This window comes from Anoplopoma fimbria, chromosome 11, assembly GCF_027596085.1.
Source record: "Anoplopoma fimbria isolate UVic2021 breed Golden Eagle Sablefish chromosome 11, Afim_UVic_2022, whole genome shotgun sequence".
Taxonomy (NCBI): Eukaryota; Metazoa; Chordata; class Actinopteri; order Perciformes; family Anoplopomatidae; genus Anoplopoma; species Anoplopoma fimbria.
In genome coordinates this window covers 2,499,733-2,514,244 of record NC_072459.1, presented here as the reverse complement: position 1 = coordinate 2,514,244, position 14,512 = coordinate 2,499,733, and the positions used below count along the sequence as shown (strand labels likewise).

Genomic DNA, 14,512 nt, shown 5'->3' with positions numbered 1-14,512 from the left:
TGGCCCCTGGTAGCAGACCCACGTCGCTTCAAGGTCTCATCGTCATTCAAGGGGACTTTGGTCATCAATTGGAGTTTAAAGGCCACGTTTGTGTTTCGAGTTCATGTGGAGTTAACAGAGCTCCCCCCTTCACCCAGAGCACTTCTGGGTTTTCTTGAGGAACCAGATGTTTCGTTGTTCATCAGAGTCCTGAAGACTCCGGGTGTCTCAGCTGGGTTTGTGGTTGAACTGCTGTGGTTTTAAATGGGAGATAAGAAAGAAGAGTTCTCTCTAGCTCACCCATGTTAGGGGTGCTCACCTGATTTGCTAACAGCACACATTGTGACAAAAGAGTTTTAAGTAATTCTTGATACGGTCACTAGATGGCAGAAAGTTCAAGTTTGCAGAACTCTTCCAGTTTTCTTTAACTTGGTGCCTTTGTTGAAGGATGTTAACATGAATACATTAAATTTACCACAATATACATTCAGTGTACATGCAAAGTTTTATGTACTTAAGTGTCTACTTATGCATAGTACATTGTAAAGTACCCAATCTTCTCTTTAAAGTTGGTTATATGTGCATCTTTCCCTGTTTTGTGATTACAAACTTTGACATTGATAGTGTGATGAGTATTGTTTTATTTATTCATAGACAACAAGAATGGAATAAAGTCAAAAGCACAAAACAGTATAACAAAATTGGTACATTTTGGTAGAGCCACCTGCTCAAAACTGTCAAGACATTTGTTTACACAAATATAAACATAAACACAAAAATGAAATAATACATTGGATATCTTGGTCTATAAATAGGTTTGTGTCACCTAAAGGAACGTTTTACCAAGGAAAAGTGGTTTCCTGCAATTAACTCCAAGTGATTAAAGCGGATAAAGAGAGTCTGCTTTGAATGTTGTGTGTCTTGTCAGTGTTGAGAAACCTGAGGTATTTTTCTCCTCAACACTTAAGATTGTCAACAGCAAAAGCTCCTGAAGAGCCGTAAAAGGGAGACCGCTGGGTTTTGTTTTTTCAGTAAAACTTTTCTTCCATGATGACCTTTATCATTTTTACATCAGCTGGTAAAAGCAGCAATGTGGGTACGAGAAAAATAACAAAAAAACAGATCTAATGACAAGAAAAAACAAGCATCGGCCATCCAGTGTCATTTTACTGTGAGACAGAACAAAAGACAATAGACACCCTACAATGTGAATGCCCTGAATATAACAGTGCTGTTTTTGAAATGCTGGTTTGAGCAGAGATATATTTATCGATATCCACACTTAAGTGTTGTAACAGACAGTGACGAACTTCAGACCCAATTTATCAAGTGCGTCTGTTATTTTTAACATGTGCAATGGAGAAAATGATGAGCTTTGTCTTCAAAGTTTGACATCCTCAGTTTGTATTCTTTGGTTTACAAATCCCTGCATCTTTTACTGATTAATTGATGACTCCAAAAATGACCAGTACATTTATGTAACTTGAGTAGGAGTGGATATAGTAACAATGGCACCAAATTGAGATATTTTATCTCTTAAATGACCCAGTACCCACCAAAATAATGCCTATACCTATATTCCACAATTACCTAGAAAAAAACTCTTTTGAGTTATTAGCATTTCAGCCTCAAGAAAACTATTTCTAGGAAAGGAGGAGAAAGCAAATAGAACAATAATAAAGCCAAAGAATATCAGAAGGGGGTCGAAATATAAAAGTAATCAGAAACGCCACCATCGCCATCACCATCCTGGAGAAAGACACCTGGGTCGGTCATCTAGTAGCACTGCTCACATCCAACGGGTCCGAAAGGAGGACAGGAAATTTGCAACATAAGATTTGACTCGCATCTGTTCTCATCAGAGGCCTGACCTTTGAGTATGCATCCTGAATGTTTCAGCCTGAGGTAACAGGCTTTAGCTTGGGTTAGTTGATTTGCTCATGTCGTTACGAGTAATGACCAGCTGATTCACTTCCTGTTTCTGGTGTAACCCCGTGTTACCGACCCATTGACCCAACGTTCAGCTCACAGACGTCTGTGCCACGAGATCAGTCGTCTCTGGAGTCACTCAATGTCATGTTTAACAAAGCCTGGAGGGTCCTTTGTTGTATGTCAGCCTGTAACTCCAAAGCGTGATGCCACACAGTATTTATTCCCTGGGAGTCTCTTTCTCCTTCTCCACTCTGTCGAAGCCATGTATCGTCATTGATAAATATGTTCAAAGTACTGAGGCTGAGGATTCTCTTTGACGTATTTCTGAATGTACCAGCAGGTCAAGTGAGCTTTCAGATCCTCTTCAACCACAAAATCCATGGCTGCCTGCCATCACAGAAGCACAAAATCACATCCAAACGGTTCTGACAGACATTTTAATCAGACAGCATTTTACATGGAAACTTTGGTCATGGATTTTAATATTTGAGCACTTGTTGTTGCGCGGCTCAATTAAACTACATGAGGCGTGCTTGAGTACGCTTCCCAGATATAAGTGGTAAAATTACTAGGAAAGTCATTATATTATCATAATCTTTCGCTTTTCATTATTAAGTAAATTGGCCCTGCAGCTAATCAATATTGTAATCTGGGTTCTATGTTAAGTACTGTCTATGACATTTAAAGGTTTTTGATATCAGAAATGTGAAAAGATACCATCTGTTTTTCAAATGTCAACGAAGAGGTTGCCTGGCAAACAAAATTCTAATCACATTATTGTAAATTATGGTGAAGATATTACAAAAATTACCCGACAGAAAAACTTTTAAAATGGATGTAAATAACCCCCCTTTATGATTTTTACCTTGGCAAGGTGCTTTGCAATTCCTCTACCTCTGTAAGCATCTGGAACTTCAGTGTGTTGCAGGTCCACCGTCTTCTTCCCGACATATTCGTACAGAAGAACTGCTCGATCATGAGACCCTGAGGGGCAGACAAAGGTCAACCTTTCTCAGTTGTGTTTGTCTCCACCCAAACTCAAATAACAACCCCATACTGATCATACAATAAAACACAATTGTCAATATTTAAAAAGGACACAACTTTTATAGCAGATTCATTAGTATTGCTCACAGTGACATTTATATAAAACATTAAATATACAGTACCAGTCAAAGGTTTGGACACACCTTCTCATTCAACTACTTTGAAGAATGTAAAATATAAAACATATTCTGGTTTGTTGAGCATTTGTTTGTTTACCACATAATTCCATATGTGTTCCTTCATAGTTTGGATGTCTTCAATATTAATCTACAATGTGGAAAAAATAAAAATAAAAATAAAGAAAAACCATTGAATGAGAAGGTGTGTCCAAACTTTTCACTGGTACTGTGTGTGTGTATATATATATATATATATATATATATATATATATATATATATATATATATATAGAAGAGAGAGAGAAAATAGACAAACCTATGTATGTATGTATGTATATATATAAACATATATATATATATATATAGTCAAAAGTTTGGACCAGTCAAAAGTTTGGACACACCTTCTCATTCCAAACTTTTGACTGGTACTGTAAGTTTAACAACAGTATGCAGTATATACAGTATCTTTTTATTCTTAATATGTTTAATTCGTCCAAAGAAACACTCATTTTGGCCAAATATTAGATTAGATTACAGTACAGGAACACATATGGAATTATGTGGTAAACAAACAAATGCTCAACAAACCAGAATATGTTTCATATTTTACATTCTTCAAAGTAGTTTAATGAGAAGGTGTGTCCAAACTTTTGACTGGTATTGTATATATATGTTTATATATATGTATATACAAAAGTTTTATATACAGTACCAGACAAAAGTTTGGACACACCTTCTCATTCAATGGTTTTTCTTTATTTTTATTTTTTTCTACATTGTAGATTAATATTGAAGACATCCAAACTATGAAGGAACACATATGGAATTATGTGGTAAACAAACAAATGCTCAACAAACCAGAATATGTTTCATATTTTACATTCTTCAAAGTAGTTGAATGAGAAGGTGTGTCCAAACTTTTGACTGCTACTGTAAGTTTAACAATAACTTTTGACTGCTACTGTCCACACTTCAAAACACCATTTTGTTCAGTTAAAAACAAACAAAGTCAAGAACAAAAGGATATAAGTTATAATTATTAATTGTCACATACTTGGGTTTGAATAAAGGTTTCTAAATGCCCATATATGGATCTGATTAACAACATACAGTGTGTGTTATTAAGGAACTCCTTAATAACAATTGTATATTATATATTTATAAATGTCTTTTTGAGTGGATGCTGCAGAAGGTTATATATTTGTATCGGGAGTGGAATAAACAACAAGTCAAGGAAGTCAGCAGCTTTGACAAAGACACACACACACACACACACACACACACACACACACACACACACACACACACACACACACACACACACACACACACACACACACACATGCACACACACCTGAGCTAGCATTAGCCTGTTAGCATGCTCATTGTTTACATGCTGGACTCACCGTTTAGCCTGATAACAAACTGCCGACGCTTCTTGTCGTGCTCCACGTGTATCTGAGAGTTGTTTGCGTCGAAGACATTGGCCTGGCCCGCCTGCGCCATCGTGTCCTGCTCCTGAACGACGGTGAGACGTGCTACTCTGCAGCTCCGCTAACCGGAAGTGGGCCAAAGGAATCAGCTGTGAGGTCACGTGACCGCCAGCCAATCACAGCCGGTGTCGTCAGAGAGGCCAAAACAATAACAACAAAACAATAACAACAAAACAATAACAACAAAACAATAACAACAAAACAAATAAACCTGTTTCACATACAGTATGTATATATATTATATATATTATATATATATATATATTTATATATATATATATATATATATATATATATATATATATATTATATAATATAATTATGTATAATTATGTGGTATATATATATATATATATATATACATAGTACCAGACAAAGGTTTGGCTGTTTGTCAGACATTTTAAGGTATCACTGGGTCTGGTGATGTGATGATGCCCAGCCGTTCTCCAGCTGTTACCCAGACTTTGTTTCTACATTGTCTTTTAAGATGCCAAAGAATAACTCAGAGTTTCTCCTGATAAACTGAACACATGAACCATCTGAGAGTTTATCCAACGTGTCACTGATTCACCAACGTCAGATTGTTTGTCATGATTGGGGGTAGACAATTCATTCACATACTGATGTTTATTTTTTAATTCAGGCCTCTATTATATCATATACAGTACCAGTCAAAAGTTTGGACACACCTTCATTCAATGGTTTTTCTTTATTTTTATTTTTTTCTACATTGTAGATTAATATTGAAGACATCCAAACTATGAAGGAACACATATGGAATTATGTGGTAAACAAACAAATGCTCAACAAACCAGAATATGTTTTATATTTTAGATTCTTCAAAGTAGTTGAATGAGAAGGTGTGTCCAAACTTTTGACTGGTACTGTAGATTAGATTCAACTTTATTGTCATTGCACAGATTACAAGTACTAGTACAACGAAATGCAGTTTTAGCATCTAACCAGAAGTGCAAAAGAAGCAGTAAAGGTGCAGTGCAATGTGCTGGATAAATAACAGTATAAATAACAGATAAATAATAATTTAAAAAAAAAGAAAAAGAACAGTATGAGTAGTATAAACAGTATTAACAGTATGAACAGTGGATATGAGATGCAAGATATATACAGTATATATATTCAATTAATAAATGGTCAGGATAAACTAAATTGGAGCTCTTGAAAATACCCCAATGTCGATTTCAGTTTGCTGTTTGGTTAGGTTAACTAGAGCTAAAAAGCTAGTGTGGGTTAGGGTTAGGGTTAGGGTTACAACTTTACCTGTTTTCCTTTATTATATCACATTTGCTATTTAACCGCATGATAAATGATTTCTTTGTGAGAGTTCATGTTTTTTTTCCACACTACTGTTATGGATAAGTATAAGTTAAATACTGTATCGTGATATAAACTTGATAGACATTTGCAGTATTTCTGTAGGCAGGTGTAGGCACTAAAATTACAGTGAAGCAATCCTGTTAAGCAGTTTGCTTAATCCTGCAGAACTCTAATTGAGTTTGTCAACTCTGTATGGGATTATGTGTGTTTGTGTTTCTTTGGGACACTATTGCATGGACCTGTTTGCGAGTTGATCTCTCTGTTTTTGCCAGAGTGAGAAGGAGCGCACTTCTTTTGCAGATGGATAACAGAGTCAGCCAAAACTTCTCCCGTTTATCTTAAAAAAGTCAAATTAATTGTTTATTCATCGTACTGCTCAAAATGATGTCCAAGGCTCCAAGGTAAGACAGCATTATCTACAGAATCTGTGTCCTACATTACTGTTAGGGTATCATTGCTTTTATGCTACTTCTTGGATTGAGCTGACCATAAAAACGTAATAATAATGAAAAACATACATCTTCATATGGCAACTGGGATATTGAAAACATGAGTAACAAGATAATGAGAAGGAACAGGGAGCATGTTGAATTCTTTGTGGACATAAGTTTTCTACTATTTACATAAGCTTACAAGTAAACATAATAAATAAAGAAAAATGATCAGCACAGCAATGCCTTGATATATATCCTTGAATATAGCCAAATCAAATGTAATATAAATAACTTTTTTCAGAAAGTAGAGGGTGACAGAATGATTAACTCTTAACTGTCTTAATGTTATCTATAACAGGTGGCCTGAAGCCTTGGTAAACTCTAAATCCAACACACCTGCACAGAAGACAAGGGGGAAGGTAAGTGCCACAATCACTTAAAAGAAAGCTGGTTTGGTTATTTACAGATGCTTATTGACTTAACCAAGTGTTTGATTGTCTCACATTTATCAAATCAGCATTTATTCCTATAGATATAATGTGTCATGAGGATAAGGCAACATGTGACCTTTAAAATATGACTTACTTTACATTTTCATTCTTCATTGAAAGAAAAAAGTATGTTTCCCCTGCATACCAGGACTGTTGCTTACCTGTGTTGGGAACTTGTCTGAATTATACTCATAAACTAAGTAAACACATACCACAACAAATAAACTCAGAAACAGAGAAAATGTGTAGAGTTTTGTTTAGTTTTGTGGGACCCAGAGTCTGCTGAATTACACACATTTGCTCTTCCTATGTTTTGGTGCTTATTCCAGTGATGACTGAAAAATAATTCCCTTTCTAATTTGTTTTGAAGCTCATTAGCAAATATCTTTGCCTATGAAGTACAGCTTCCCACTACAACAACTCCCCCATCCTCCAGACGTAGCTAATGCCAGCTGTGTGTATAAAAATGTGTTAAAATGATTGGATTATATTAACAATGTTCATTTAACATGGACACATTTTCCTCAGAGTGGGTGCATGTTTTTGCTGATGTGCATGAATTAAGTTATATTTATGAAGCCATTAATGGCTAAAGATCAAGTCTGTGCTTTTACAGCCTGCACAAGCCGCTTAGTCAGGAGTCCTGCAGCCTCCTCTAATTGATTTCTCTGTCTCGTGGTTCGGCCTCAGATTGATGGCCTCTGCAGATGGTGAGGCTGCATCTCTAAAGACCGGCCAATACCGCCTGTGTCTGATGGCTTTCCAATGCTCAAGTGTGATTAAGTTCAAGTGTGTGTCTGTGTGTGTGTGTGTGTGTGTGTGTGTGTGTGTGTGTGTCCATGATCACAGTGTCGGTCAGATGGCACTTAAGCAAATTAAGGGCTCTTTTGAGGATTAAAAGGTTCTCTCTGTGGTGATTGGATTGGATATGTCAAAGAGTCCATTTTGGGATGGGGGTGAGCAGGAAGTGCGATGTTCGCGTACATTTAAATATTAGAACTTAAATACCTAAAAGTCTTTCTTCATGTGACTTATTTTCTCAGACAGCTGTTGTTCAGCTTCTGCTCTTGCTCTCCTTTTTTCCTCTCCCAAAGGAGCCAGCAGCATCAACAGTACCCGCTTCTAGTAGAAGTAAACAGGCTGGCAGCCAGACGTCTCAACCCAGCATTAGTTGTGGAAGGAGCAACAGCCTCGGCAGCAGAGGCACTGATTTAATTGCTAGTGCCAGTAAGGCTGGTGGCAGTTTGAAAAGAGGCAGCCTTGGCCACCAAGGCCACCAGGGTACCAGATCAGCATCTCGCCCAGCAAGACGGGCTCTCCGCCTCTGCAGCAGCCGGAGCTTTTCATCCCTCAACACCTCGTCTCTCACTGCTGCTCCGTTCATGAGAAGCAGCCGCTCTCTCAGCAGACTTGACCAAAGATCCGCTGGAAACGGTAATTTAATGTTACCATGATTCATTTATGTTTGTTTATTAAAGATTCTAAGAATATTTACAGAATATTTATCCAAATTAAATTATATTACAGTCAATCATCTTAATGTGGTGGCTCATTTTCCCAACTATTCATGTATGTATTTTCTTCAGTTGCTACAAATCAAAGATGTTAAATTTAAAAAAGAAGCTCTAAAGATTTTGTAAGAAAATAGTGATAAATGTCACTAAAGAAGTTTTAAGAAAGGGTTTTATATACAGCTTTTGTGTCTTTACTTCTGTCTCTGAAACAGATTCAGACCATACAGTTCCAAGTTCACAAGTAAAAAAACAAACAGAAAAGCAAGAACTGAATTCTGGTCAGCTGTCTTTCTCTGAGGAGCAAATCAGGTTTGTTGTGTATCTTTTACCTTTTTTTTTAAAGAATTTCAGAGGCTCCTGGATTTTTCATTTTATGGTTGCTTTGTAAAAATGCTGTTATTGTGCTTTGGCGTTTTTGTCAATTTGTTCGTTATATGTTCCGATCATCAAAGAGACAACAGAGACCAGTGTCATGATGATGAAGCTGAGCAAATGATAACAAGCAGCCCCTGTGAGCCTCCAGAGTCTTCCTCCTCTTTGGTTTCCACCACTGCATGTCATCATCACTGCAACAAAGTAAAGAAACAGGTACTTATACTTTTAATGTGATATCAGGAGTCAAGCTTCTTTGATGTTACCCAATATCAAGGTTAAATCAAGGTAATCCAAAAGTTTGATATAAAAACATAAAAACGTTATATTTCTCTTTCCACAGACCAGAGATGGCGTCTACACACTCTGTGCGATGACCTCTGGGATGAGTCGCAACTGGGTCCAAGCAGTGTTGAAGAATGTGAGGCCCAGTAATACACCTGACGTCACAAGGTAAATAAAGTTGTTAAAAGTGCTGCAAACTTGGTGTCAGATTTGTAAATAAAATATTATTGTAATCTGCCCTGAAGACTGATTTAATTGAGAGTTAATATCGTGAAGTACCTTTTCTTATTCCAGGCCACATTGTGTCTATTAGTGGATTTAACATTCATAGTCTAAATTTGTTTCTTGTTCATTCCTCACAGCTCCCTTTCACAGCATCCAGACTGGCAGTCAGCTGAGTGTCTGGAGGAAGCTGAACACCCAAACAGCTTTTTGCAAGAGCACAAAACCAGTGACTGTGAAGAGGAAACACATCGGCAGCAGAAAGAAGATGAACTGCAGCCAGAGACAGAGCAGCGTTCTGCTGATGGAAGCTCAGCATCGTCCACAATCGCCGCCTCTGCTCCGTCCCCCATCAGTCTTCCTCTGCAGGTGGAGGAGGGTGAGGGTGCTTCCTGTCTTCAGTGTTCGCATCTTGATTCAACCACACTGACTGAGTCATTGAACAAACTAAAACAAACAAGAAAAATGCGATCTCAGTGGGTTTTTTGTAAATAAAATAAAGAAACAGGATGAGATTTGATGTAGATCCTCACTGCATGAGGCCTATATTACTTCTACACCCTATAGTTCTGATATACTGATTAATAAAATACAACAATAATTGTATTTGTGAACTTAAACAGCTGTTCATTTGAAGAACCCATATGAATGGTGCTTCTTTGTTAGTGGTTTGCAATCATGTATGAATATACTCCAAAGGGAAACAGGAAAGGTGGTATATGTATACATATTGTTACATTTCATATCACATTGTTCTTAATTGATTTTGTATACCAGGTGTGACAGATGCATCATCGTGTAGTGATGGAGCTGGATGTGACAGCTCTACTTCCACTGCAATGCTGTCAAATGTCGAGTGTTTTGATGAACATTCAGAATCGCTGCGTAAAACTGAGCAGAGCTGGCAGCAAGTTAAAACCAAACCCTGCAGTGATGAGGAACAAGTATCAATGAACTTCACCTGGGAGTGCACCAAAGATAAAGATCAACTTCCCGGTGAGCAGCAAACTGGGCAACTTGTCAAAGAGGTGAGAGTATGTTTGAGAATGCAGTTAAAACACTTTATTAAAACATGTTCACCTGAATGCATTAACAAATGAATACCCGTTTTGTGTGACAGTTTTATTACTATTTCCCTACAGCTGGAACAAACACAGAAGGATTTGTCTCGACTGCAGCAGTTTAACAGGAATCTGCAGGATGAGCTACAACAAGAGAGAGCGAGGCATTCAAGAGAAAGGATTCATCCACAGGTATAACGCAGAAGACACACAAACATATACAATATGAGCATGCAAAGCACAATTTGTCCCAATTAAAGCTTACTTTTTTTCTGTAGAATGAACTTCTTTCCAACTCGGAACAAGCATTGGCTTTACAGCGACTGCAGAAGATAAACCAAGACCTCCGCTTTGAGCTGGACGCTAAAACTAGGAGCCAGGAGAAAGCCAGGGAAGATGAACTACGGCAAAGGGTAGATCTCTTAGCTCAACAAGCACAATTACTTGTCACGGGTGATGCCACACAACTTGCACAAGCCCAACTGGAGCAAGATCGGTTGCGTTTTCGTGAGCAGCAGATGGAGTCGGAGCGTTGCGTGGCCTCCCTGAAGTCCCAGCTGAGTGCCAGTGAGGAGAAGAGGAAGGAGGCTGAGGCGCGCTTCACACAGCTCCAGCAGGAGTTGCAGAGTTACCACAGTCTCCAGCAGGAGGCTGAGCGCTTGCACAAACATCTTCAAGAGGTGACAACAGAACTTCATGCTAACGAGGAGGCGCAGGCTCAAAAAGAGGCTCGCCTGCAGAAGCACCTCACGCTCCTTCAAGAAAGTCAGGACAGAGAACGGAGGAGCTTGGCCTCCAGCCTGGCACAGGCGGAGAAACACTCACAAGACCTTCAGGAGAGACTGGACAGAGCTGAACAGCAGGTGGAGGGCATGAACAAGACTCAGACATGGACCACGGACATCGAGGAGGCTCAACAACAGCTTCAAGATGAACTAGCCTGTACGCTATCTGCTGTACAGAAACTCCAAGAAGAAAGAGAGCAGCTCAATCGTCGCTGTCAAGAGCTGCAGAACCAGTTATGTGAGGCAGATGAGGAGGTGAGCAGGCTGCAAAGCCGTTTGAAAACAGAGGAGACTCACTACTACAATCTTGAGCACTCTTACGAGAGAGTCAGCGAGGAACTGCAGCTGTCCTTAGGGAAGGTGCAGCAAAATGAGTCTGAAGCACAGGACATACGAGAAGGCTACGAGAGGCTCCTGGACAGGAAGGAGCAAGAGCTGAGTGAGGTTTTGCTGAAGATGGAAGTCTTAGGTAATAGCTTGGAGGAGACAGAAGTGAAGCTGAATGACGTATTGAAGCGTTGTACCTGTAATTCTTCTCAGCTGAAGGATGAGTCTTTAGGGCCTGCTCACCGAAGTGAGAGACAGACAACTGATCTTGTCACTGTAAGTGACAGCAGGCCAAAGGAAATAAACAGTGTCCAGTTGTCGAACAGCTCTAATGCAGGAGATGACCCAGAAAGGTTTATGTCTGTGATCCAGATACTTGAAACCAAGCTTCATGTAACAGAAGAGAAGCTAAGGGATATCATGCAAAGACTGCAGGAGCACCACAGTCACATCACCTGCCAGGACCCCCACCTTTGCTCCCAGCTCACCCGGAGCCGAGCCAGTGCTCAGCACCTCAGTCTGCTTCTTCACAGTCAGGCCAAGCAGAGCCAGCGTTTCGCCCAGGAGACAGAAAACCGCTGCAGGATGCTGGCTGGTAGGTTTCAGGTCGCACGGAACATCATACAAGCCTGCAGAGAGGGGCTCCAGGCCACACCGATTAATATCATACACTTTGAGAAGCAACTAGCCACCGTTGCTGCCTGCCTTCATCAGGGAGAGAAAGAGGCAGAGAAACAGCTGCATGAATCACACAACGCCAGCAAAGGAGAGACCAAGATCCTCAATGATGAGATGTTAGCTGGAGCTGAGAGCAACATTGGTGCTAAAAGTAAACCCAGTAGTACGTTAACCTCGGAGGATGACGTGGAAAGCGTCGGGAAGTGTTTAATGAGGGAACTATTTGTAGTAGAAAAAATGTTGACTGTCCTTCAGAGTCAACATGGCTTTGGGCAACAATCCTTAGCACCAAGAGAGGCTGAGGGGGATTTGGCACACAAGTACAAAAGCATAATCTTGCAGAGAATAGCCTTAAAAACAGCAAAAAGGACCAATTCTGGGAGAGCAGAATGTGACAACTTTGGATGTTTAGAAAGAGCCATCGCTGGATTCTGTGCTGAGGCAGAGCTCATTTATGCTGCCTTAACTTTTCAGCAGCAACATGAGAGTGTGAATCAAGTAAATAATCGAGAAGTGGAGCTTCAAAAGAAGAGTCTGGCAGATATCAATCCCCCAGAGTTGGCTTCTTATGAGGAGCAAGTGCAGGGAGAGAATAAAGATTCAGAAGGAGCGGCTAAACCCGTTGAAAAGGATGAATCTGATGTCCAAAAGGTAAAGGCAGAGAAAGAACCAGAGTGGTTGGAGAGACTTATATCCCGGCTGCAGAGAAGGGCTAAATTCTTACACCAACTCTGCCAGGAGGTTTCTGATGGCAATGCAGTGGAGTGCAGTGTGGATGATGACTGGGAAAATGCTTCAGCAGCTGACTTAAATTGGATGCAGGAGCAGGCAAAGTTGATTTATCTGTCAGACAGGTTGCACTCAGATTTAGAGCTGCAGCAAAGTAAGGTGTTACAGGACAAACTGCAAGCTTTGTGCAAAGAGCAGGATATCACATTAAAGGATGAGCAGGAGGCTTTTAATCACACCTTATGTCAGCTTCAGGAGGACAACAGTGTGTTAAGAGAAGAACTACAGCGCGCAGAGCAAAAGATAATATCCATAGAGACTGGGAACCAGAGACTCCTGGAAGATATGAGGAAGATCAACGATTATCATGAGGAACAGATGAAAACAATGGAGACTGAGTTTCAAGAGAAGATAAGGGAACTGCAACAGATCCACGAACAGGAGATGAAACACTTGCATGGTTATTACACCAAGTCACCCAATAAGAAACACTCTGAAAGTACCTCCTCCCTACCAGACCAGACTGTGATGGAGAGAAAAACGATGCTGGCAGATGGTGAAGCAGCCATCAGAGAGGCTTATCAGAAAGATCTAGAAACACTTGAGGTAACAAAGACCATATTTCTTTATTCAATACTCTGTCTCTTTAGTAAACGTAAGTAGTAAGTAATTATTGATTTTGAAAGGAACACCTGTTCTTAATTTCAATATAGGCCTCCCGTGATCGAGATGTGGTTGCTATGGAGGAGATGCACAGGCAGCTGATAGGTGAGCTACAGCAGCAGCATCGGACGGAGGTGGCGGCTCTTCTGAAGGAGAAAGACAAGCTGCTGCAGGAAGAGACGGCCGCCACAATGGCCGGTAAACGTCTTTCAGCAAGAAGTCATACACAAAATAACAGCACTGTAGGCCTGTTAAGCCAATACAAACTGAATTTCACTTTTTTAATTTATTCTAATGTGATAGGGATTTTTTTCTGAAGTTGTTTAAATGTAAACATTGATTGAAAAATGAGAAATAATAATGAATATAGTACATTTCTGTGAGGCTGGATGAACCGCATTAGTTAAATAAATGTGAAAATAACCTTGTATTTTTAAAGATGAGCAACTTATGAGATCACTTTACAGTTTACAACTTTAAAAGAAGCCTTTGTCTAGAAATAAATGTTAGTTGAAGTTGAACAGAAATGAACCTACTCTAACTTAACAATGGTAATCAATTATGCAAGTTGTCATATCTTTCTCCAGCCATTGTAGCGATGAGGAGAGCTCATAAACAGGAGCTGGAGAAAAGCCGAAAATCTCAGCACATGAAGGAGAGCGCTGACATCACACAACTGCACAACGAATATGAGTGAGCGACTACTGGTTCCTTAAATTTGTTGATTTGTTTTCTCTTCCACTTAAGTTTACAGAATATTGATATTAATTGATACTTCAATAGCTAGCAGATAAAACACCTTTACCCCAGGTGGAGTTCCACAAAAAACATACTAACAAATATGCACTCATTTGTACTTTTCTTATACACAAGGAGTCACTACACTTTCCAGTTCCAGTCAGTGTCAATAACTTAATGTAGAAAAAGCCTTGGCAGCATCATCTCTGTCTCACACAGTTGAGGATGGACTAACGAGCTCTGAATTGGCAGCAGGTGTGATGCTGATATTTGCAGAGTGATCATATGAGCAAATCCTAAATTAGTGT

The 14,512-nt window shown here is 39.4% G+C and overlaps 1 protein-coding gene across 1 annotated transcript; it reads right to left on the bottom strand.

Moving 5' to 3' along the window:
• Window positions 1–603: 603 nt before the first annotated feature.
• On the bottom strand, window positions 604–4,625 carry natd1 (protein NATD1). Its single transcript, XM_054607893.1, has 3 exons — window positions 4,484–4,625; window positions 2,777–2,895; window positions 604–2,298 (listed from the first exon to the last, which is right to left on the bottom strand). Exons 1-3 carry the CDS (start codon window positions 4,581–4,583, stop codon window positions 2,182–2,184), a joined length of 336 nt encoding a protein of 111 aa, XP_054463868.1. The 5' UTR covers window positions 4,584–4,625; the 3' UTR covers window positions 604–2,181.
• Window positions 4,626–14,512: the final 9,887 nt, after the last annotated feature.

Bases quoted from the DNA above. Each gene is read 5' to 3' on its own strand.
- natd1 (XM_054607893.1), bottom strand. From the start codon at position 4,583: ATGGCGCAGGCGGGCCAGGCCAATGTCTTCGACGCAAACAACTCTCAG. The intron at 2,896-4,483 runs GTGAGTCCAGCA...TCTGCCCCTCAG, and splicing joins GTTTGTTATCAGGCTAAACG to GGTCTCATGATCGAGCAGTT. The intron at 2,299-2,776 runs GTAAAAATCATA...CTGTGATGGCAG, and splicing joins TTGCAAAGCACCTTGCCAAG to GCAGCCATGGATTTTGTGGT.